This window comes from Drosophila navojoa, chromosome X (assembly GCF_054131105.1).
Source record: "Drosophila navojoa isolate 15081-1374.11 chromosome X, UAZ_NAV_1.0, whole genome shotgun sequence".
Classification (NCBI taxonomy): domain Eukaryota; kingdom Metazoa; phylum Arthropoda; class Insecta; order Diptera; family Drosophilidae; genus Drosophila; species Drosophila navojoa.
This window is the reverse complement of record NC_142895.1, coordinates 18,520,228-18,545,636: the sequence shown is the minus strand read 5'-3', so window position 1 is coordinate 18,545,636 and position 25,409 is coordinate 18,520,228. Positions and strand designations below refer to the sequence as shown.

General features: G+C 49.5%; 2 protein-coding genes across 2 annotated transcripts; one reads left to right on the top strand and one right to left on the bottom strand.

Moving 5' to 3' along the window:
* Window positions 1-1,686: 1,686 nt before the first annotated feature.
* On the bottom strand, window positions 1,687-15,581 carry LOC108657384 (uncharacterized). Its single transcript, XM_018109966.3, has 5 exons — window positions 15,387-15,581; window positions 7,971-11,208; window positions 5,540-7,202; window positions 3,854-4,581; window positions 1,687-3,784 (listed from the first exon to the last, which is right to left on the bottom strand). The coding sequence occupies exons 1-5, from the start codon at window positions 15,522-15,524 to the stop codon at window positions 1,983-1,985; spliced, it is 7,569 nt and encodes a 2,522-aa protein (XP_017965455.2). The 5' UTR covers window positions 15,525-15,581; the 3' UTR covers window positions 1,687-1,982.
* A 7,653-nt stretch (window positions 15,582-23,234) lies between these two features.
* LOC108657389 (cysteine-rich venom protein 6) lies at window positions 23,235-23,749 on the top strand. Its single transcript, XM_018109971.3, has 2 exons — window positions 23,235-23,394; window positions 23,461-23,749. The coding sequence occupies exons 1-2, from the start codon at window positions 23,238-23,240 to the stop codon at window positions 23,664-23,666; spliced, it is 363 nt and encodes a 120-aa protein (XP_017965460.2). The 5' UTR covers window positions 23,235-23,237; the 3' UTR covers window positions 23,667-23,749.
* The last annotated feature ends 1,660 nt before the right edge of the window (window positions 23,750-25,409 follow it).

Below are 25,409 nucleotides of genomic sequence, written 5' to 3'. Positions count from 1 at the left end.
ATAAGTGTAGAAAATTGATAATTAAATATACACATCTGCATATCAACATAAAGGCCTAATAAGTATATGCTCTATATACCATTATTATTGGTATTTCTTCATGCAGTATGCAAAGGAAGGGTTAGGGTATCCTCCAGTCAGACATTTTCGTATAAAAGCGGACTATTTTTATTTTGATTACTCAACTGCCTGCCAAGGTACAATAATAGATAAGTTATTGAAGCAATCGATTCAATTGACAGCCAAAGATCTAAATTTGTGATTTCCAGCTCAAAAATATGTAATATAATATAATTACATATATGTATGTATTGTATAATATGGTATATGTAGATATTTTTGTATTCTGGTAATCAGCATTGATAAGTAAATAGATTAAAGTGAATCAAATAAATAATTAATTCATTAATAATCAAATTAACACTCAAAGACAAAAACATCTATTTATAAATACGTATAACAGTTTCGACTGTCAAGTCTATAAATGAGTTTTGCTAATTTTCGGGTTCGTTTCGCTGCCATAGCCATATCAATCACTTTAATGAATGCGGCATGCCTCATTAGATGGTCATAAATACGTGCGCGCTGATATTAACGAGAGATCACACGCACGGGTCAAAGGCCAGCAGCGCACGCGGCTCACTCACAGGCGGAGCAGCAAAGCGAGAATCACGATGTTGATGCAATTCGAGAAGCGTCAATCGGTTTGCCGGCAGCTGGGAAAAGAGGGTCAACGCCAGATCTTTGGCAGGCACGCACAGTGTGCCCCCCTTGCATGAGGTTCGCGTGTCGGTGCTGAGCTCGGTGTGTCATAGCCACTCTTCACTGTGCTAATCAAGGTTCACGCAAGGCCCAAGCATACTTAGTATATTAGCAATAAATCATACTCGTCTGCTTTCATTCTGCTGGCTGCTCGTCGAACTCTTCGACTCGGCTTGTTTGTGTGGAATGTATTTTTAATTTTTTCGATGTTTTTCTCGGTGAGATTTTTGCACATGCTTGCAATAATTCATGCCAGGGCTATGTCTGACAGCTGAGGTCGCAGCCTGGTCAGTGATAGTTGTACGCGACGGAAAGTTAGATCTGTATTTCCGCTTTATGAAAGCTGTATGACAGTTGTATAACACACTGCTATACAGTACTGCTATATGTGGTTAAATCATATTTGAGGCATATGATTTAGCTTTCATTGTATACCAGTTGCAGGAGAGTTCTACAAGCTCTACAAATCTGTATAACAGTGTGCCATATCATCGTTTCTAAGGGCTATTTGAGGAACAATCATATGACAGTTGAGCGAGAGCAGTATTGGAGAATTCGGCTGTTATACTGCTATTTCTACTGTTATACATTGAAGGCATACGCTTATTCCTCTCATAATTAGTTTGAAGTCCGCATTTAAATCATTCACTTTAGCTTTCAACGTATAACAGCCGTATATCAAATGTATGAAAACTGTATGACAGAATTAATCGTTTTTTTTTTTTGTCGAATTCACTAATAGTTTCCTTCAGCGTATAACAGTCACACTTTACTCATGCGAGAGCTGTATAACATTGGTATGACCATCGTATAACAGTTGGTTAACAGTAGAACAACTTCAATGTAAATTCATATTTATTTGCACTTAATCATAGATATCTCCGCTGAACTATACAAATGGATTCTACTAAGATACGTTTCACATAAATGCATAAAATTTAGTCTGTGGCTTCGTTGAAACATTACAAATTACAAATGCCAGAACGCATGTGTGTGTGTGTGTGTGGGTGTGTGTGTCTAAGCAGGCCCTATTAAGCTAATGCTGACGCATATTCTGTATAAATAAATAAATAAAATGCAATAACTAACGCTACGATGATCAGTACAGGGTGTCTCCGATTAAGCCTATAGATAGATGTACGCTAGAATCTAATATCAGTTGAAGAGCGGAATGTGGCATGTGGCATGTGGCAAGTGGTGGGTTGGGGTATCTCTGGCATCTAGACGAGTCGCGCCGCTGAGCAGGTGGCCGGAGATGTCGTGTTCTGGGCCTCCGCATCGCCAGCGCCGATGCCAACCACCAGGCCGACGGCGCCGGCGGTGGCCAGGACGCGTTTGTAGTTGCTGCTGCACTGGGAGTCGGCCACGGAGCGACCGTCGCCCTCGTCGCGGCGACAGAGCTCGGCGGTGAAGGGGGCAGCACTGGTGGCTGCCACCGTCTCCAGACGGCGCTCCAGTATGTCCGCGGTGGTCAGCTCGCTGGCCTGGACGAGGCTGCTGGCGGGCACATTGCTCAGCCAGGGCTTCAGGGTGGACTTCTTCTGCATGGTGGCCGCCTTGCAGCGGCAGACAACGTCTGCGTGCTCGCCGCAGATGGAGCAGAAGCGTTCGGTGTCGACGACGCCGGAGACTGGATTGGTTTCCGATTCGCCACCGCCGACGCCGCCACCGACCACGGTTGGTATTGTGGCGCCGGAGGAGCTGCCGCTCAGCTCCAGCTCGTTGACTGCATCCACGAGGGTTTTGATGGCGGCCGCATTGCCAGCGGATGGATTGTTGGCCTCGACCATGGCGGTCACCTCCTGCTCCTCGTAGTTGGGATTGAGCAGCAGCTTGGAGAGCGGCGGCGCCAGGCCCAGGCCCAAGTTGCGCTCATGGTACAGCTCCGAGATGCTGGGCGTTAGCTCACGATTCATGTGCCGCATGATGCTGTCCTGGATGCACTTGGCGCTCGGCTTCACCGGCGTCTCCTCCATCGGCTGCTTGGGCTCGCCCAGCAGCTCGCTGTCGGCCGGCGAGAAGTACAGGCTGGACGGATTGAAGGCCACGCTGGCAGCCTCCTCCTCCGTCAGCGTCAGCGTCTTGCGCTGTCCTCCACCGGCCACTGCCACACCGCTGCCGGCGACGCCACCCACTCCGCCCGCTGCTCCATGGGCCACCGCTGGAGCATTCAGCTCGGTGCGCACGCTCAGTCTGTCCATGAATAGAGCGTGCTCCTTGTTCACTCGTGCCGCCAGCGAGCTCTGCGCGCTGCCCAGCTTGATCTTCGGCTTGCTGCGTCCGCCCGCGCCCAAATTATGATAGACGGGTGGGCGGGGCGGCGGCAGCGGCGGTTGCTGCTGCTGCTGTTGCGTCGCCAGTTGCTGTTGCTGCTGATGCTGCTGTTGGGCGCCAGCAGCGGCTCCACGGCGCAGCACTGTTGCATGCCCGGAGCCCTCCCAGTCCGTGGTCGTGCTGCTGGCTGAGCTGGAGCTGTCGGGTCGTCGGCTCGTATTGGGCAGCGGCGCAGTCGAGGGAGCAACTGCGCTCGGCTGGGCGTACAGGCAGCGGATGCGCGTCTGGTGAGCCAAGGCCAGCGATAGGCTGGGATCGGTCACCGGCGGACTGGGCGTGAAGGCCGCATCGCTCTCGCCGCCGCCGCCGGGCCGCGAGACGCGCACCGGACCGCGCAGGCTGGCATAGCCCAGGCGCGGGGCCGGCTGGCTGTTGCCCGCCTGGGTGGCATAGCCGTCGGAGAGCGAGTGCTCGCTGTCCGTGGTGTTGGCCAGGCTGGAGTCCAGGCCGCCGCCGCCATCCGGTTCGCCGCGGCGCCGCACGTACGAGATGAAGGCGCTGCGCGGATGCAGCGGCAGCGGCGACTGCGTGGAGCTGGTGGCCGTGGCCGGCGTGGAGCTGTTCCCATTCGAGGCGGCCGGCTGCACGGGTGGCGTGGTGAGCTCCGGCTCCGCCAGGGACTCGCAGCTGCTGCTGCTGCTGTGGGCGGACGAGTCCAGGCTGAGGCTCTTGGGCGCCTCATGGGTATCTGCAAAGGATGGGGAGAAGCAGTTGAGTGTCAGCTGAGTGGCGCCAATGGCCGATCCGCTTAGCTTACCGAAGAGCGCGAGCAGCGCCTGCAGCACGAACTGGCAGTGACGGCGATTGGCCTGCTTGCCGGTGCGCAAGATGACCTGGTCCGCGCCCACCTCCGTCAGGTCGAAGCCCACCGAGGCGAGCAGCTCGTGGCAGCCGGCCACGCGCCACAGCCGCACGCTCAACGGCATCTCGATGCAGGCCTCGGCCTCCGGCTTGGCCGGGAACTGGGCCAGGATGTTGCGCACGACGGCTATAATGTCATCCGCGTGCTCCGCACTGTTCACCAGCTTGGCCAGCGCCTGCAGCGTGGCGGGCGTCAGGGCCAGCAGCGCCTGCAGGCTGGCCGAGCACTGCGAGAGTCGCTCCTCCGGGTCCGTTTGCGGGAAGAACACGCTCGAGGGTATCCCATTCGCGGCCGGCTCAAAGCGAAAGCCGACGGCCATTAGCAGATCCTTCCAGCCGGCCACCGGCCCGGCTTTGTTCTCAATGCTCTGCTGGGTGGTGTACATGGCGTTCTTCTGGCCGCGATGTATCCGCTGCAGACTCTTCTCCACCAGATGCAGGCACACGCGCAGCGCATCCCGGCAGCGCTCCGGCGTGCGCAGCAGCTCGCACAGGGCGTGGCCCAACAGAGCCACCTTGTTCGACAGACGCACATTGGCGCCCACCAGCAGGAAGCCGGCCCAGTTGGCGGGATGGGCGAAGTGCTTTGTGTGCTGCACCGTCTGCATGGCCTCGGCCAAGGCGCTGTGAGGGCGACAGAATAAAATAAATACTTAATCATTCAAATAAATAAAATATAAATCAAAAATAATTAAATAAGAAAAATATATGCTATAAGCGAAACATAATAATATAAAATATAAGTAAAATATTTAAAAATAAATTATTAAATAAATAAATAAATAACATAAAAATATGGGGAAATAGATAAGGTATTGAAGATAATTACTTAAATAAATACATAAAATAATAATGAGTAATAAATAAAATATTGAAAAACAAATTATTTGGATAGAGATTATAAATCGTATTAAATAAAACATTAAAATACGGAAAATTAATCAAATTTTCAAAATAAATAATTAAATAAATAAAAAAAAAATCCAAACTAAACCTAATATTATGAGCAATAATTTATGTACTGAAAAATAAATTATTAAATAAATAAAAGAAAAAGCTTTAAATAAAACAAGAATATAGGAAATGAATAAGAAATATTGAAAAATAATGATTTAAGTAAATAAAAAAATAAAATAAATAATCAAAACTTAATATGGCGAATAAAAAAATATTATAAAATAAATTATGTAATAATAAGAAAAACATACAATAGTAAATGAGTCAGATATTAACAAAAAATAAAAAATAAATTAAAATTAAAATATAAAAAAAAACGTTGAGTCCAAATCAGATAAGGAACATAAATAATTATATTTGGAAAATAGTAAGCTATAAGAAAAAAATAATATTATGAGAATTGAATATTGAAAATAAATAATGAAATAAATAGCTAAATATATAAATAAATAAAATATGAGAAAAACATAATATTATAAGAATTAATAATCTGAATATTGAAAATAAATAATTAAATAAACAACTATATATATAAATAAAAAATATATGAGAAAAACATAATATTTTTATAGGAAGAATAAATAAAATACTAAAAATATGTAAATAAATCAATAATTGAACTTACCGTGCCGCTCGTGCACCCTGCAGCAGGGCCGAGTAGAAGGCGCGCAGCAGGATTTTGGCTGCCGTCTCGGGCACGGGCCAGAGCGAGATGAGCACTGCGCCGGCGCCGGCCAGGAGCCAGCCGCCGGCCAGTTGGGCAACGCCGCTGCCCGTTATGGGCTCCACTGATTGGTAGGAGCTGAGCACGACCAGGCGGGCGCCGAGGCGCAGGTGGCGCAGCTCCGAGGCGGCCAGTGTGAAGTCCGAGAGCTGCGGCTCGTGCGGCTCCTTCTGCTGCTGCTGCTCGGCGGTGACCACATCGCCTGGGCTGAGCACCACCGCGCCCAGTTTCCAGCTGAGATTGGCGGCAAAGTGCACGCACTCGGCGCCGGGCAGCTCGGCCAGCACCGACTCCTTGGTGGCATTGCAGCCGGCCAGAGCATTGGCCTGCAGCATGTCCGCCACCATGGCGGCCTCCTGCAATGCCGCCGGTGACTCGGCGCCCGCCCAGCCCCAGCGCTCCGCCAAGGCGGCGGGCACGCGTGGTCCGCCGACGACCAACGCCGTGGGCGGGCGTCCACGATCGCGCCGGCTCCTGGAACGGCCGCGCAGCGCCTGCAGCGAGGGCGCCGTTAGCAGAGCGCAGCGCTCCGAGAGATACTCGCCGTCGTCGCCGGCTGCGCGCAATATGGCGAATGGCACCAGGTAGAGGGCGCTGTCCAGCACCAGGATGAGCTCGCGTCTGCCCTGCCGCGAGACGCTGGCGCCACTGGGCAGCAGATCGTCGAAGGGCGCCAGCAGCAGGTTGTAGAGCGTGTGCAGGCAGGCGGGGCCGCGCCAGGCGGGCGGCGCGGGTGCTCGCCGGGAGCTGCGGCTGCCCACCGACCGTGTGGAGCCCTGGAGGCTGGCCACGGAGCCCAGCGAGAAGAGCGAGCTGAGCGAGTAGTTGGACGAGTTCAGCAGCTGATTGCGACTGACCATGCGCAGAAAGCCGCCACCGCCGGCCCCTGCTCCGGGCAGATCCTCCAGCAGCTGCTCGCTGCTGGCGCGCCATCCACTGCCGTCGCCCTCGTGCAGCAGGTTCTGCGAGTTGACGCCCAGATTGTCGCGCACCATGTTCACATAGCGCTCCAGCAGCTGCTGGCCCGCTGGTTCAGAATCGTCCTCACGCTGCTGCTTCTGCTGCTCCGACTGCTGCTCGTCCTCCTCCTCCTCCTCATGGCACTCGCTGAGCGACAGCGGCAGCTGCAGCGTCTGCGCATCGATGCGCGCCGCATGGAAGCGCACAATGCCCGCCTGTGGCTGCAGCAGCCACGCATAGAGCTGCTCCCCGGCCAGGCTGTAGTAGAGCACGGGCATGCGGCCCCGATTCACTGCCTCCAGAATGGCCTCGATGTCCGCCGTGCCGTTCGCCGTTGTCCCAGTGCCCTTTCCATCACAGCCGACTGCAGCGTCGGCGCCGTTGCGCGCCTTGCAGCGCTCGGCAGCGACCAGTGCATCCTCGCTGCGCTGCAGCGCCACGAGCAGCTGCTGCAGCAGATGGTAGCAGCTCGTCTGCAGCTCGTAGAGGGCGAGACGCGCCTCCGGGCTGCGCTGCTCCTGCCGTACGGACTCCAGCAGCTGTGCCGCCGTTTCCAGTTGTATGCGAGCGCCCTCAGCGTCGCCAGAGGAACGCAGAGCAAGACCTGCAGAAGAGGAGAGTGAGTGAGGAAGAGAGAGAGAGAGTTAGCACAGAGCATGACAAGTGAAAATCATTTAGTTGAGACTACTCTCAAGAGCTTATACACCAATACTTTTACGCTTCTTCTATACATGCTGTTAGGGGCTCTACTATAGGCAACTATTTGCTCAATAACTGTTAACAAAATGGACTTATCATATCAAACTTTAAGAATGTGATAAAGCCATTCATATGTATGTATAATTCTGATATTTGTGCTAATTTGTGGGAATGGGAGAGAATGGGCATTTTAAGCTGGTATCCAAACTCTAATAAAAAATCGAATTTTATAAATGGATTTCGATTTGCTTTTTACATAAAAGTAAACACCGATAGTTATTGGCTCTTGGAAAATAAACTCCATCTGCGCTTGCTATACAAGGAGCTATAAAAAAACATTCAAGTCTCTCATTCTTATGGATGCTGAGATCGACGCGTTCACACATTCGACGTGCGGTCAAGGGGCGGATTAGAAGGTATGCAAACGAAAGTATGAAAGATTCTTTTAAAATCGAAAAAAAGTGAAGAAAGCTACCCCCAAATTGATGGTTGCCTGGACCCGGTTGAGGGTTGATTCAGCTCTGCTACGAAAGGATATTCCTAGATCAACTCAACTCGTTCTTATCTACTATATGCTACATCATAATGCTCCAAAGACAGGGCTCAGACAGAGAGAGAGAGAGAGAGAGGCAGAGAGAGAGAGAAAGCGAGCGATCTCAGCCGCATCACTTACCCAGTTGATGTCTTATCTTGGCCTCCTCCTCTGACTTGCCAATGGACTGCGCACTGGCTAATCCCTGCCGCAGGTACTCCACCGCCTGTGCATGCTGCTCCAGCTGGTGGTGCACCCGCCCCAGGGCGCCGCAGGCCAGCGCCTTGCCCAGTCGATCGGTGCTGAGCGCCAGCTGGCGCTCGTAGCACTTGAGCGCCTCCTGCTGCTGTCCCAGCGCCTCGTGAACGGCGCCCAGATTGCCCACGGCGCGCGCCTGCAAGGCCGGCGCCGCCAGCTCCGTGCAGAGCTGCAGATCCTGCTCGTGCAGCTGCAGCGCCTCCGCGTAGTGTCCCATGCGCTGCTGCACCTGTCCCAGGGCGCACATCGCATCCGATTCGAGGGCGCGATCCTGCAGGCCGCGCGCCAGCTCCCGCTGATGCTCCAAGCAGTTCAGCGCCTGGGCATGATTGCCGAGCGCTGCGTGGACATGGCCCAGGTCGCCATAGGCGAGCGCCTTGATCTCGGGGCTGTGCAGCTCGTGGGCGACGACCAGACGCTTCTCCAGGCAGACCAGCGCCGCCGAGAGCTGGCCGAGGGCGCGTCGCGCCTGTCCGAGGCCGCGATAGGCGCGCTCCTGATCCCGATGGCTGGCCAGGCCCAGCGCCAGCTGCAGCTGCCGCTCGTGGCACTTTAGCGCCTCCTCGTAGTCGCCCAGGGCGGCATAGCAATCGCCCAGGTGGCCCAGCGCCCGGGCGCGATCCGCTTGCGTCGAGGGCAGCGAGACGCGCTCCAAGGTGCCCAGCTGCGCCTCCAGGCAGCCAATGGCCGCCTCATAGTGTGCCATGTTGAGTCGAGCAATGCCCAGATTCCCGTGCGCCTGTGCCTCGACAGCTGCGTCCCGTTGCTCCTGGGCGCGCTCCAGCTGCTCCTGGTAGCACTTGACGGCGTGCGTCCAGCTGCAGAGCGCCATGTGCACGGCGCCCAGATGTCCATGGGCGCGACACTCGCCGGCCAGATCGCCCAGCTCCTGGCGCAGCGTCAGCTCTTGCGTGTGATGCCCCAACGCCTTGTCCCAGCGCCGCAGGAGGCGGTGCGCCAAGCCCAGAGCTCCGCAGGCGGCCGCCTCCATGGCGCGCTCGCCGGCCGACCTGGCCAGCGACAGCTGGCGCTGGTACAGCTTGATGGCCTCCTCGTGGGCCCCGGTGCGGATGAGGATGTCGCCTATGTTGCCCAGCGCCCGGAACTTGGCCGGCAGCTGGCCCGTTGCGTGGGCCACGGCCAGGAAGAGCTGCTGGCACTCCAGGGCGGCGGCTGTGTGTCCCAGCGCGAGGTGGGCCAGGCCCAGATTGCAGTAGGCGCGCCCCATGTGCGGCCGGTGCTGGGCGTCCTTGGCCAGGGCCAGATCCTGATCGTAGTAGCGCACGGCGGCCCGGTAGTTGCCCAGACAGTAGTGGGCATAGCCCAGCAGGTGGCAGGCCTTGCCCTCCGCAGCGACGTCGCCCAGCTCCTGGGCGAGCATCAGGTAGCTCTCGTAGTGCGGCACCGCCTCGGCGTACATCTGCCGAGCGCTGAGGCAGTTGCCGAGATTGAGCAGCGCACAGGCCTCGCCCGCCGCATCCTTCAGCGAGCGGGCGGTGGCCAGGTGAGCGCGGTAGTGCGCCAGGGCCGCATCGTGGGCGCCCAGCGCCTGGTAGGCCACCGCCAGATTGCCGTGGGTGGCCGCCTCGGCGCTGCGGTCGTTGACGGCCTGGCTGATGGCCAGCTCCTGCTTGTGGTACTTGACGGCCGCCTCGTAGGCGCCGGCCGCCGCATGGGCGTTGCCCATGTTGCCGTAGGCCCGCCCCATGCCCGCCCGGTCGCCCAGGGCGCGCGCAATGCCCAGATGCGCCTGGTGCAGCTTCAGCGCCGCGTCGTGGGCGCCCAGCAGCTGGTAGACGATGCCCAGGTTGGAGCAGGCGCGTCCCTCGCCCAGCTTGTCGCGTGCCGCCAGCGCCATGGCCAGCTGGCGCTCGTGCCAGCGCTTCGAGGCGGCCGCATCGCCGGCGCAGCGCGCCGCATGTCCCAGTCCCGCGTAGGCGCGCGCCTCGATGCTCCGGTCGCCCAGGGTCTGGGCTATGCGCAGCACCTGCTCGTGGCAGGCGGCCGCCTGGCCGAACTGCCGCCGCTGATGGTGGACGGAGCCGAGGTTGGAGTAGGCGCGCGCCTCCTCCACCTGATCGTGGAGCTTGCGCGCCAGCCGCAGGTGCTGCGTGTGGCAGTCGAGGGCCGCCTCGCACTCGCCCAGCGCCAGGTAGACGGCGCCCACGTTGCCGATCTCACGCGCCTCCTGCAGCCGGTCGCCGAGCTGCTTGAACAGCTGCACGCACTGCTTGTGGGAGGCCAGGGCGTTGGGGTAGTCGCCGCTGGCCGTGTACACGTGCCCGAGCGAGGTGAGGGCCGAGGCGGCCGCCTGCGTATCCTTGCACTTCATGGCCAGCACCAGTTGGTAGCGGTGCGCGGTGAGGGCCTCCTTGTAGGCGCCCTGGCTGAAGTAGGCGGAGCCGAGGTTGCCGTGGGCGCGGCACTCACCGGCCGTGTCGCCCAGGGACTTGGCCACCGCCAGATCCTGCTGCATGTACCCAATGGCCTGGTCCAGCTGATTGAGCGCCCAGTGCGCCGAGCTCAATGCACTGAAGACGGAGCCGCGCAGCTTCAGCGAGCAGCTGCCGATGCGCAGGGCCGCCTCCAGGACGGCCACCGCCGCCTGGTACTGCGAGGCCTGCAACAGCTCCTGCCCCACCACGGAGCTGACCACGAACGGCGACTCGTGCAGCTGCATGGCGCGCAGCTGCTGCAGCGTCGGCTCCAGGGCGGCGCGCAGCGGACTCTTCAGCGAGGCCTCCACCAGGCCCGCCAGCAGCTGCTTGTTGGTCGGCTCCTGGGCCAGGCCGGCGGCAAAGGAGGCCAACGCCTCGCCGTACCTGCCCAGGCACTGCAGCGCCACGCCTTGTCGGAAGTACGCCTTGGGCCACTGCGGGCACAGCTCACGCGCCTGCGTCGCATCCTGCAGCGCCGCCGCGAACTGTCCCTGCTTGAGCCGCGCCGCCGAGCGGTTGCTGTAGAGTATATGATTGCCCGGATCCAGCTGCAGTGCGTCCGTGTAGAGCAGCACCGCGGTGGCAAAGTCGCCGCTCTGGCAGGCGGCGTTCGACTGGCGCACCTTCTCCAAGAAGAGCGCTCGGTTCGCAGCGGGCAGCTCCGGCGTGCACTCCGGCTCGTTCTGTAAGCGAAGCATGGTACGCGTTATTAGGTATATGTGTTTGGGTTGATTGAATTGTAGCTGGAGTAGATCTAAATAGTTTTGAGAGCCTGCTATATAATAATACATACAAACTCCATGAGTTTGCCAGCTGTGCCTCTGTGGTATCCCTAGGGGACATCCTTTCCATATTGTTTGCATATTTAGCGCTGTTTAGATGTGCTCCACTGCGCATTGTCTACTTGCCACACGGCTCCCGCTTCTATCCCTGCTTCTACCTCTGCCTCTACCTGCATGCACTGGGCTGTAATTACGTTAAATTGCCGCCACTGTAATCGCCGTCGCAGTTCCACTTCAGATCCATGGCTACAGGTATGCGAGCACTGAGTCACGTTTCCCGGTGAACTGCCAACTGCCAACTGGCGACTGGCGAATGCTGAGCAGCCAACATCGAGTTGCTGTTCCGCCGCAGCAGCTCGGCTCGTCAAATGCGGAAGCAATTCCACGAATTCGTGGCCCAAGAGCTGTGCAGCCAACGGAGGGAGCCACTGGCCAGGCGAAGTGTTCACTCTCTGAGCCTTTTTTGGCATAAGCCAGGCGAAGACAAGCAGGCTGGCCAGCCTTTGCGAACACAACACGGCAACGGGATCGGCGCGGCTGCCACTAAGGTTGAGGTTGAGGACGAGGACGAGGACGAGGCCGTGACAAGAGCGTAGAGTTTTTACATATTTTCAAAGCAATTAAATGGAATGAGTATGCAAATGCATTAGCCCAGCTTCAAGACACAAAAGCCACTGGCACTAGCACAGCCACAGTCGCAGCAGCGCAGTAAAGGCGAATCCAAAACCAAGCGAGAGCAGAGCGTTGAGCTCTTTCCTAGAAAACGTGCACAGCAAGTGCCAAATGCCAAGTGCCAAGTGCCAAGTGCCGTTGTCGAAGAGTGAAGCGTGTGGCAGCAGGGTGGCAAGGGGTAGTTGGGGCGTGGGCTACGGATAACGTGCTTAGATTAGCCTGCTGGCTTGCGCTGTCCGTTCTTCATCTGCTTCTTCTTCGTCTTCTTATGACTGCTGTTGTTGCTAGTTCCTTTCATTTGTTTCTCTTTTATTTTTGGGGTCCAGCTAATGCGAATAAATCAACTCGTCGATACATGCAGCTATTCAGATGTACGTGCACATAGATACTCACACAAGTGGCAGCCACAAAGTGTATCTGACAGATGCAGAACGAAATTTATGTTTTATGCAACCATTAAAGCCCGTGTTCGTGTCCGTCCCGTCCCGTCCCGTCCAGTCCCCTGCCCCCGTCCACAGCCAGGCGATAAGCCAAATGGAGTGGGCGTTACAATGAACAACAAGAAGAAGATGAAGCGGAATATAACAAAACAATCAAAAGCTAAAAACAAAAGCAAATACACGCAAAACTAGAGAGAGAGAGAGAGGGAGAGTGAGAGTGTGTGTGTGTGTGTGTGAGAGAGATGGAGAGAAACGTCGAACAACTTTAAAAACCACTCGCATAACTTAGCAAAATGAAATTTTTGCACAGCGTTGGCGTTGCTGGCGCAGATCACAGCAAACAGATTGGCCCAAGACAGCCAGCCCCAATGGTCAAAGTCAAATAAACACGCATCCAACATGCTCAGGCTAACCCAAAGGCAGGCGGACAAACGGACGGACGAACGGACGGACGGACGGATGGACGGAGCGGGCTAGCGAACAGAGATCAGTCGTCTAAGGCCAAGCTGAGCGGAAGGGAGCGCCGTTTCATATTAGCTGATATTATCGTTCCAGCTAAAAATAATAACTGGCAGCGCGCTGCGAGCGTACCTAACAGCTAAGAGTTGGGCCTTAGCCTTTATCCGAGCCAAACGATGTGCCCCGGATAAGTTTGGATAAGCGGCAAATGCTCTTCAGATTACAATCGAGCCAGACAGCTGTCTATGAATCGGTTGGACTTTTATTGTTCTGCTTGCTGCCAAGGCGAACCTTCAGCAAAATCAGCCAACCTTAGTCTAAGCTGAATCTTAAAAGAAATCTTCTAAGCCAAACGTACCAAAACTAAGAACGATTTGTATAATGTGTCTGTTGCATGCCAAAAACTTTCCAGGGACTCTTAACTACATTAACTTTAAAGTAGTCTCAGCTGTCTAGATTCTACTTCTCAGGCAAAGTTGGGGCTCTTAGTTTAGCATTTCTATTGGATTTAGAAAGAGACTTAATAGGCCACGGATAGATTTGGATAAGTTCTGTGTATAATCCTCAAGCAATTAGCCAATTTAGTTGATCTAAGTAAATGATAAGTACATATATATATATATTTTAAATCTTTGTAGGACTGACTCTGGCATACTTTTGAATAGTCCTTTTCTATTTTTTTGAACACTTTTCCGCACTTACTGTGCGGATAAACATTTTGCTTGGCTTGTCAAAGGGACAGTTGCGAGCCCATTGCATTCAACTGTGCTGTGTATCAATTTAGGGATTGGCGCCCAAATGCCACATAGAGCAGTCATGTAAGCTGATACGTCTGCTGTCCTGCTCGAACGATTCCAGCTAAAGCAACAACAAGAGCAGCAACACCAGTCAAAGAGCCTTCTCTATTTAGAAAAATAGTCAAGAATCTTGTATCAAGAGAGACACACACACAGAGAGAGAGAGAGAGAGAGAGAGAGAGAGAGAGAGAGAGAGGAGGAGGAGCGAGATTAAGGAGAGAGTCAGCGAGAGAGCAGGAATGCTTAAAGAAAATAAAAAAGCATCAACTGGAGAACTGGTCGTGCTTTGGCTGCCTGGGCGGACAACAGTGTACAAGCAGGGGAGGGGTGGGGAGGAGTAGCACCCAAAGATGCAACCGCAGCAGATCAGGCTTCAGGTTGTTGCCTGCCATGCCACATGCACCACATGTCGATGTTAATGTGCGTGAAGTGGTGGTGCGGTGCGCTGCGGGGTGGTGCTGGGCGGGCTGTGGCAGGCGGCAAGTGCCAACTGGCCAGAGTAATATCTGAGCCAGTAGCGCGCCGCACTCACCCCATCCCATGCCCGCTCCCGTGCCATCCCCCGGTCCCATCGATAAGGTCGCCGCATTGGAATGCTAACAATTTCACGATTGCTTGTGGCGCACATTGGCATGTTTTGCGCTCAAGTCAAGAATTTTATTGCAATTTAACGCGTAATAAAATAATTAGCTGTTGCTCTTGCACTCACGGCCCGTCCGACCCGGGCCTACTGTGTTATCCGTGCTGTCGTTATCCGGCTGCTGTCGCCTGAGCTTAGGGCGAGATGTAGATATTATCCACTGAGCTGAGCTGAGCTGAGCTGAGCTGAGCTGAGCTGAGCAGCCCAAAATGCACAGATTCAATTGGCTGTCATCTAGCAGCTCGGCTGCCAGCCCAGGCGGATCAGCCAGACAGACGGACGGACGGACGGACACAATGGACAACTAGTGAGACAGCAGCGGGCAGCAACTAAACATGCGCCACAAACTTATCCAACATTGTTGACGTTGTCGTCCTCAGTTTCAATCCCAGTCCCAGTCCCAGTCCAAGTCTCGACATTGTCGTCGCTGTTGCCCATGACATGACAGCGCGGAATATGATGAAAGGGCCTAGGGTGTAGTCGGAGCTGAAAAAGGGTTTGTGTGTTTGGCGTTTTTATCTCTGCGCTTTGTTTAATTTGGCGTGTGTTTCATTGTTGTTGTTGTTGTTGTCCCTGTTGTTGCTGTTGCTTAAACCTTTTGTTGTCTCGCCGCTCAGTTAATCAACATTGAAATCATTTTGCCATCTTTTTGATTATTAGCGCTGGCTTCGTTGATTGTTTCTTCTTCTTCATTTTTATTTTTTTTTATATCCACTTCTCTTTTTCTTGCTGTTGCTGATTTTCGTTTTCTTGTTCATTTTAGCTGTTGCAGTTGTTATCCGTCTTAATTTTCAAGCGCACTCGATGATTAAGTTCCCATGAAGGCCATAAATAATTGTCATGATGCATAAATTGGGAACTTGAAATGCATGCAAACATGATCAGCGCTCGGTGAATGGCTATTGAGATAAAGGCAGAGCGACGTTTATGTTATTGCCAACTGCAGTGCTTGACTGATAGCACTCTTAATTGCCCTGATCCGGCTTTAGTCATGTTAATCCACCTACTTCTCTCGTTTCTTTGCTTTGAGTTCTATTCACACTCGCCTCTAAGTCCCATGCCCAGACTCACCTCGGAGAAGTCCCGCTGCGACATCTTATTCAATAGCTGCTCGCCAACAGCAATTTTGCCATTGTTCTCATTATTATTTGCATGATTATTTGCATTAAAATTTAATGGCAAATTTATAAGATTCTCATAATTCGTCATTTGTATGCAAGGACCATCAATGCGCCTTCAGCATGCTGCGATCTGTAAGAAACAAAACAAAGATCAGAGTTAAATAAAAATGAAACAAAGACTTGTACTGAGAGAGAGATAGAGAGAGAGAGAGAGAGAGAGAGAGAGAGAGAGAGAGAGAGAGAGAGAAAGAGAGAGAGAGAGACGCTGCAGCTAGATATGTGAAACAAAACTTTCAAATGCCTCAACAAGAGAATTCTAGAGAAGTTTGCCTGCTGCTGCTGCTGCTGCTGTTGACCAACGGCTCTTATGCAAATTTAGGCCTGGCCGCAGTCACATAAACTTGACAATTGAATGTGGCCATAAATTTCCCAGAGCTGAGACGTGTCGTCCGCACCAGCAGCGGCACCGTGGCCACAGCAGCGCGGTGCGAATTCCGCCGCTCAGCACGCCAGCGGCGCCTCAGTATCGCAAGCATTGAGTCAGTGCGCAGTCCTCGACTCGACTCGATTCCAGTTCCCCATTCATTCTGGATGGTCGATCGAGGCTGTGGCTGCGGCTGTGCATTGTGTATTTAATTTGTTATCATTTAATTGGGTTCGGCAGTAGCTATCGACGTTTTTAGAGAAAGTTTACATTAGCCAATTTAATTAAAAAAAAAAAAAAAAGAATAAGAGGAAAAAAAACTCAGCCCAGCAGCCGCAATGTAAAATTGGCCAAATCAATTCCATCTCCATTGTCATAATCAGCGGAAATTGATGCTGCCAGCTGCTTGGCTTCGGTTTCACGCTCACCATGCCGAAGCCGCAGCTTGAGCTGAAGCCATATGCCGAGATTGGTGAATGTGTGCGCATTCTTGCTGTGCATTAGCATTAGCATTAGCATTAGCATTAATATTAATTGAAATGTTACGCACGATGACAAAAGACTTAGGCGACAAACCTGAAATGCCGCAAGTCGCACAAAGAAGCTGGCGACACAAAACTCGTTGCGGTTGCCTCCTAATGCCATGCCCAAGAAGGGCTTGGCATCGATATTCTAATTCCACATTATGTCATAGAGAGTCCATTTGCATACACACATTCACATATGCTAACAGCTACTCGAATGACATTCAGATTCCAGTTTTCTAAACACTGTCTAATGGACCATTTCTTTGATTTTGCCTGCTTCTCTTGCGCTCCGGCTGTTTCCGCTGGAGAATCGCAATCACGGCAGATATTAAACGTTGCCGACTTTGTTTGTTCCGCCTTTATGAGATCGGCGTAAAGTGCTTATCAATTGCGCTTTTATTGCTTTGATTGTTTTTTCTTCTCTATTTCTTTTCGCTGTGTGTGTGTGTGTGTGTGTGTGTGTGCGGCCGCCTTTTGGCATTTATTTTGTCTTTTTTACTGTAATATTTGTCTCATTATTTGTACATATACATTTTTTAACGATTATGAAGCCCGGTTTCATTACAAATGAGCTAATTTAGCCACATTAATGGCTTTATAATTGTGCCCCGTCCGCTCGTTTTTATGGCCCTGCTCTCATATTAACCCAAGTCGACCAAAGCGCGCTGTGACGATTGCGGAGCGTTCTTTGATTGCCTCCGCCAGAGCGCCGATCGAGTTCAGGTCTCCGATGCTCTTTTTGCTCGTGCGCTTCACGTGCAAAAATGAAGTCATACGGGAAATGGCGGCTCTTAGGCACACACAACGATGCCATAAATCTCACTTTCAATGCCTAATTTAATGTTATTTTGTTTGTTTTATTTGGTTTTGGCATTGCCATTGTTAGCACTTGAATCGAAATCGCACTGCCACCAGAGCCAAAGCAGTTAATTATAATATATGGAATTGCTCGGCACTGAAACTTGAGCATGTGAATTAGACTTTGCCTTAAGCATAAAAGTCATTTATGCTCACAGCAAGGTTTAGCTCTCATCTTAAAGAATTCGAATGCATACTCTATATAAACAGAGTTTCCTTCATGTTATTTCATTGTTGTATTATATACTACTATTATTATACTATATTATTCAAGACAATGTCTTAGAGCTAATGTCTGCTAATCTACTGATTTCGACTTTCGATTAGGTGTGTGTGAGAAAACACATAAAAGTTTTGCAGTGTTTGTCAGCTTTTATAGCGATTTTTGCTTCAAATAGCCGAGAAACGAAATAAACTTGAATCTTGAATTTCCACTACTGCATATCTTATTATAATATGTGCTAATATCAATTTTGAGACATTCGTCAATATGTTTGATATTCTTGTTGACTTATTGAGCAAAATATTCACATTGGAATATTTAGCAATCTCTTTAGGGATTTTTAAATTTAAAAAAATAGTTACTCAACCTTAGCTTGATTTAAATTAATATACAACAGAGTATACTAAATAATAAGTTTCAAGATTTTAACTAAAATATTAAAAATATTGAAAATTAAGGAGTTTTCAAAGAGAGCATTGCCCTGATGACACACAGTGTATATGTGTACATATATATATATACATACACATACAGCATACTTACACTGTGCGTCATCAGAGCAAAGCATTCTTCATATCAATATATGTATATACATATGCACATACTAATATACAATGCCCAATGCATTTCATTCAAGTTAACTTGATTGCAGCCCTGGCAACTATCACCTGAATATAACGCGGACTAGAAGTCGTCCACCCTCATAAACTTGAGGCCGAGTCTCTCGGAGAATCAGAGAATGGTGGCAACAGTGTTGCGCTTTGGCTGCTTCGTTGGCGGTCGTCCAACGAGCACACAAGAGACAGCCCTGGGCAACGGCGGCAGCGGAGAACCTCAAAACATGGAATTGGTTGGCGCAAGCAGAGCCCGGGCGAACGATCTGGGTCTTTATTACAACATCTATAAATGATTTCCGCTATTAAAATAAAACACTTTTGCATAATTTTTCACTTAGAGAGGACAGCAACAACAACAAGAACAACAACAACAATGAAGAGAACAACGATTGAGGCGGAGGCAACAGCAAACGACGAAAAAGAAATTCCTCACGCTTCAGACGCCCGTGAGGCATGCCCGAAAATTCCGCAAGACAACGCCTACCCCGACCCAGGCTGGACAGAGAGAGAGAGAGAGAGAGAGAAGGCCCCATCCCCAGCACGGGCAGCCCCCTCGCAAGCTGGAGCCAAGTCGCCGCTTGCAGGAGGCTCGTTGATCGTCTTCGTCATCGTCCTCATCACCGTTCGCTTTTTGATGATGCCTGCTCGCAACCTGTTGAAATGTGTGACAAATTGGGCGTAAACAGTCGAAGTGAAAAGGATGCCCCTGCCCCTGCCCCTGCCTCTGCCCCCAGCCCTTGCTACTCGTCCGCTGTCCTTTGCCGCCCAGCCCAGGCTCATTAAGTCAGAAACGTGGGCGTGACGTGAAGTGATTTTGTTACGTTCTTCTTCTTGTTGTCCATTTTTTTTTTTTTTTTTCGTTTTTCTTCGCAACAATTTCTTTTGCAAGCCCCAAAAAAAATTTGCTTAAGCACAGCCAAAAAATTGAGCCATAAATTTCAAGTTGATTAACATGAAGCGCACTGCGGATGCACCGTGGCAGCGGCAGCAGCGCGGGCTCCGCGCTGAGGGGCGACAAAGTATTTATGTGCGGCTACTTATGCTTGAGTGCTTAAGTATTTGGTGATATTTTTCAAAGCGCACTATTTGATAAGCACTTGAAGAGGCAGAGAAGAAAAAAGACTTTAACAAAGCAATCAATTTGTTGAGCATCAAGTATGTGTGTTTGTGTGTGTGTGTGTGTGTGTGTGTGTGTGTGTGTGTTGCCTCAAGGCAATTGAAATTGTAGCTCAGTTCGCGCTGTGCTCGTTCTGTGCATGAAAGAGCAATGGATTTGTTCAAGTTCGTTGCCTAAGTCTTTTGTTTGTGTCTGTGGCGAGCCAAAGCCGAACCGAACCGAACCGAAATGAAATGAGCTGAAATGAAATGAAATCTTTGCTTGCGGTTATTGCTGCGATTGGTCACTGCGGCCTTTACTTGGCAACTTGTCTATGGCCGGCCACACGCTCGCTCGTACAATTTCATTAAATCTCATTAAAATTTTTTGGCCATTTTGCTGTTGGTGGTGCGGCGGCTGCTCAGCCAACAAGCCGTGCAAGAAAACCCAAAACGTATCTGTGTGAGAGTCGTGGACCAAAATGAAAAGCAATTTTAATGAAGCCAAACGTCGCTGTAGTTGTAGCCACCGAGGCCGACTCCGAGACACTTGTTGCTAGTTGTTGCGGCTGCTGCTGCTGCTGCTGCTGCTGTTGGCCACATTGTTGCTGCCATATAAGCTGGCATGCATTTGTTGTTGCCCACAATGCGAGTGGCACGATGTAATTGACATCATTAGACTAAAGCGCGAGCAGCGAACAGCGACCAGAGCAGCTCAGCCAAAAGGAGCGCTAGAAAGTGGCCTGCCCCACCGAGGGGGATGGCGGGCCAGCGCGCAAGACCCGTTATCAGCGCTAACCGTTCTCATATGCCAGGCCAGGCCAAGCCAAGCCATGCCATGGCATTGACCCACCGCATCGGCCACTAACCGGGCGAGATTTTCAATTTTCAATTCCCGATTCCCGAAGCCCAGCTCCCAGCTCCCAGCGCCCTTAATCTATGCAAATCGCTTGAAAAGCAGAGGCATACCCATATATATTAGCATATATATGTTTGTATCTATTTAGTTTTATTGATGCTGTGCGTTTGGGTTTTCTCCCAATTGATTTATGCGCCGCACCGGGCCGGCGCATATTAATTTTGGTTCTTTTCGTTTTTGTTGGATTTTTGCTTTTTTTTTAATTTTCCTGGCTTTGTCTAATAAATTTCATGTTTAAGCATTTTCGGGCTACAAATTTTCACTGACAATTTATGGCCTCCACTTGCCGTGGAATGTGGCGACAGCGTCCCGAACTGGAGTCGCTGACGCCTCGTCGTAAATTGCTGTCTAAGGTATGTGTGTGGTGTGTGTGTGGTGTGTGTGTGTGTATATACATATGTGTATTTGTATTGGTATTTAATTTGTTTAGGTTTCTGGGTTGCGATCAGCCCGAGACTTGACGTGAGATTTTACAGTTGCTTATTATAATATATAGATGTAGCTTGCAATTTACTTAGGCTATACATATATGTATATACATATACATATACATATATATATTCGATTCTGTGTCCGATTCACAGCTGATGACTTTTTAATGCCTCGCATCTATTTGTTGTTCTCTTTGTCTACTGTACGTCCAGCTGCGTGGGGATTTGGTTTGATTAACTGCAGTCGTTGCTGCTTGGCTTATTATCATACAAATGACTTAGGCAACGAACTTGTTGTATACACACACGCACAGAAAGAGAGTAAAAGAGAGAGGGAGAAAGAGTGCGAGAGAGAGAGAGAGAGAGACACTCTAATGGCCGCATTAATTTCACTAATTTCAAATATTCGATTGGCTTTTCAAAGTTTTTGCATAATAATAAATAATTGCCTCAAATTGTTGTTGACTTTTTAAATTGTTATTGGCAAAATATTTAAATAGTTTATTGTTGATTTTTATTGGCGTTTAAGTTGCTTAAATTTCTGTCGATGTCGAATTTGGTTTTAGCCTTTGAGCTGGCCACAAAGGCATTTGGGCATGCCCAGAGCCAACCGCCTTAAACCAATGCACACACACACACAGTCACACACACACACACACATGCATACACATGTGGTATTTCACTCTCTTTACACACACACACATGCGCACACACTCTCACAATCGTGGCTGAAACAAGTCAGGCAACTTTTTTATTTTTTCCTCATTTTATTGGAAGCGGCCGCCGCTTTGGATTGCCTTCCTTTTTCTCTTTACTACAACTACTACCACTATATAGTTGTTGTTGTTGCCTTTTTGTTATTAGTAGCATTTACTTTGGAATGCAACAAAGCGAGAACGTTTCGAAAAATGACGACGACGACGACGGCGACGGCGACGGCGACGATGCTGGCAGCGCCTTTGGCCATTGACGTCTTGTTGCGAAAACAGAAAAATGCATGGCCTGGTTAGCACTCCACTGAGTGACAGAGAAGGACTTAGCTAGCGACGCCGAGAGAGCGAGTGAGCGAGAGAGAGAGAGAGGCAGATGTAGAGAAAGAGAAAGAGAGTGTGTGAATGAGCAGCGAGTCAAAGAAGTACGATTCGCAAAGAGTGGGCGAGCAAAGCTCTGAACATATGTCAAAAGCTGTCAGAGTTCAAAGGCCGCAAAGGTCCGTTGATCGCTTCTTTAGCACTATCGACCGTTTACATCGGCCATGTCAGAGATTTGGCTTGGCGAAGGCAACTCACGCTTTGGCACACAGAACACGGCACAATCAAATAAATATTCACTTTATATCCCGTTGTTGTTGTTGTTGTCGAGATGCCCGAACACAAATTAAAAAAAAAATAGTAAGTAAATAAATAAACAACAACAAAAATTAATGAAAAAAATGAACCGAATCGCGTTACGCTTTTTGCCTCGTTGTTGAACGCGCCGCATGCAAAACTCAACTAAGGCGAACGCGAAGAAGGAGACGGCGACTCGCGAACAGAGCGAGAGAGCGCCACAAAACGAAACGAAAAACAGGTACAGAGCTATAACAAGTATTGCGACCCGTTTACCTGTTCGAGTCGCTCAGCTGACGCTGCCAGATGCGTGCGATTTGGCGCTGATCTGGCAGCACTCAGTGTAGCCAGATTGCTGGAGAGAAACGACGATCGATAACAGTGAATATTCGATTTCAAGTTGCACTTTGTAATCGTAGAGTGGAATATGTATGTATGAAAGATCTTATGATCTATGTTCCTATGGCAAATCAAAGAGGGAGTTGCTGAAGGGTATAGCAATAATATTGCCTACCAATAATACCAGTCAGTTCCATCTACTTCTGTACTTCTGCCTATCTCTTTGATTTTGTTAGCATACATGAATTCAGCTTTTCAGGCAGGTGGACAGACATTGTTCTAGAAACTACTAATAATGAAGGTAATGCTGACGGGCCTCAGCAAACTCTCTTTAGGCAGTAAAAATAGAATTGAGGTACGAACAGGCGCAAAATTGAAGGCTTGAAGCAAAGGTGAGCCTAGAAGACTAGAAATTGCAATAAATTGAACTGAAAAAAACTGGAATAAACTATTAAAAATATATTATTTATTATGAAAATTATGTTATTAATCAAATTAATATTATATAAAATAAAATAAGAAAAAATTAGTCAATTAGTCATCTTAAAGCAAATTTCTAATAATATAATATATCAGTATATCAGGTGGACGATGTTACACAGCTATCATCGTAACGGTCTAGCCAGATATCTGACTACCAAGCCAGGGAAAAGCAGACTGTCCATCTAGTGGATCTGCCTATAATATATAGAACAATTTTAGCAAATATAATAATAATTCTTCTCTATGTATATATATTACTATAATTTAATATATTTCTATATACATTAACTCAGATCCTTTCCACTAAATGTAAAAATAAACGTAGAAGAACACTTGTTTAACAAAAATATACAAATATACAAAATATCTATACATATTTATATATAATATATTTATACCTATATAAATTTAATGTATATTTCTCTGATTTGTAGCATACTTTGCGGGCTCGGTACAATAAAAATGATTAAAATGAGTCATTGTCTGGCCAGGTGCTTCCCCAGCGAGCAACTCAATACTATCTTGGTTAAACATCTTGATTAAAACACGCTCGACTCATGCAAATCAGTTCAGTTGCCAACGAGTTTTGCGACTGGAAGCATTTCAGGAAATCAAGAGAAGCCCAAAAGATGTCTGCGTGCAAAGTGTTCAGTGCTCAGTGCCTGCTGCTCGGTGTCTGCCTCTTGGCCTTGGTAGCTGCCCAGGTGCCCATCAGTAAGTGCGTGAGCGGCGCATTGCTTGGCCTAATGCTAATGCGTAACGATTGATAATCCTTTGCAGCGCCTCGCGCATGCCCGGCTAACGAGACATTTCTGCCCTGCGGTCCCAGCTGCCAGACGGAGTGCGCTACGCTGAACCAGCCCTGCCTGATCAGGCATATTCGCTGCCCCGACGGCTGCTACTGCAACAAAGGCTTTGCCCGCGACTCCGCTGGCACCTGCATTCCCATCGCCCAGTGCAGCAGACGTGGCTCCTACTCCAATTAAACACACTTCAATCGATGACAAAAGATTCCCAATCCGATAAACAGCTGCTGAGTTTTATTTACTTGAGCGTGTTATTGTTTTTATTGCTAGGCACATGACGCGATTTAATTATGAGTCTAAACAGTGCTCTATAGGCTCTTAAGTGGGGCTTAATTACAATCAACATCTGAGTAATCAAAAATGCATTTTTAATACAGATACAGATCTATATATGTTTATATATATAAATGAATGTATATGTGAATATTTGTATATAAGTCTAATTAGTTAGCGCTCTTTTTCCAGTAAAAATCTTCTGATTTGATAACTAGCTTGACGGCCTCAGTTTTGTTTCAGTTGTGAAGAGCACAGCTTTATGGGGGCAAGCTTCATAAGCTTGATAAGCGGAAGATAGGCATATCAGCAGTTTGTGTTGAGTATCAGTAGTATATCAGTAGTTGTGTTGTTACTTTGTTGAAGCTAACAAGAGCAAGCCACAGTTTGACATGCTCTGCGCTCTCTCTTCATTTTGCTCTGATCAGTGGGCTCGTGTCTTAGCTGTGGTTCGTGGCCAGGCTTCAGCTATGACGACCTAGATCAAACTGAGCTAATGTCTTGGCTGTGGTTTGTGCATAGGCTTAAGCTTTGCTACTTGACTGAGATCGAAAAGGGCGCGTGTCTTGGCTATTGAGCTGCAGTCGAATGACGTTATATAAGCCTTAAGAGTATTTGAATTGTAAGACATTCAGACTGAACAAGATTATAATACTTTATACTATTATAAATTAATTTTACCAAAGATTTCGCTTAATTATATTTTAGTTTGATGTCATTGTTTTAATTGGTTTTCTTTTCTTCTGAAAACACAATAAATTGCCTCAGTTAAGAATTCAAATGCAAACAAATATTTTCCATTTAGTCAACGAAATGTTAAGCATTTTTGTTAAAACTTTATTTTTTTGTTCACATAAAGTTGCCGCTTGACTAGACCTGAATAAATATTGGCTGGCTTTGATATACATATATACATTGAGTCTTATCAATTGACAGCCCAGCAGCCGCAGCAGCAGCAGCAGCAGCAGCAAGAAAGGTGCAAAAGTAACAAAGAACTTTGATGCTAAGTAAATCCTCAGTTACAAAGGCTCTGAATTCAAAAGTGAAAAGGGGTCAGGGCAGAGAAGCACAGAGTGAGAGAGAGAGAGAGAGAGAGAGAGAGAGAGAGAGTGCGAGAGGGTGAGAGGCTGGGTGATAGAGTGGGCAGAGTGGAAAGCCTTCTCAGAATGGGTTGCCCAAAATGGGGGCGTTAGTGAATCGAGCGCTGACAACATGCAAAATGTAAATGTTTGCTGTCATTGAGTCGAAAATGTTGGCTGGCGCCCAAACCAAACGTTAATAAACTCACGTCAGCCGCCCACTGAGCGGGGTGCTCAATTTACAGGAGCAAACACGACGGCAGCCAGTCAGAGAGTCAGCCAGACATTTAGCCAGCCCTTCGCTCTCCTCCATCTTCTTTCTTTGTGATTGCGTTTATTTTGGGCCTTTTTCGCATTCGCATTCGTTTTCGTAGTCGTATTCGTATGTGGCCTCCAATTTCGCATGCTGCCTACGGTCGCTCTGAAAGGAACTGACGGTCGAATTTGAAATGCAAACATGTTTGTACCAGCACGGCTAGCCCATATACACCATACATCATACCATACAGCGCACACCATATACCATACAACGTATAGCATACACCGTATGCCGCACACCATAGACCATATA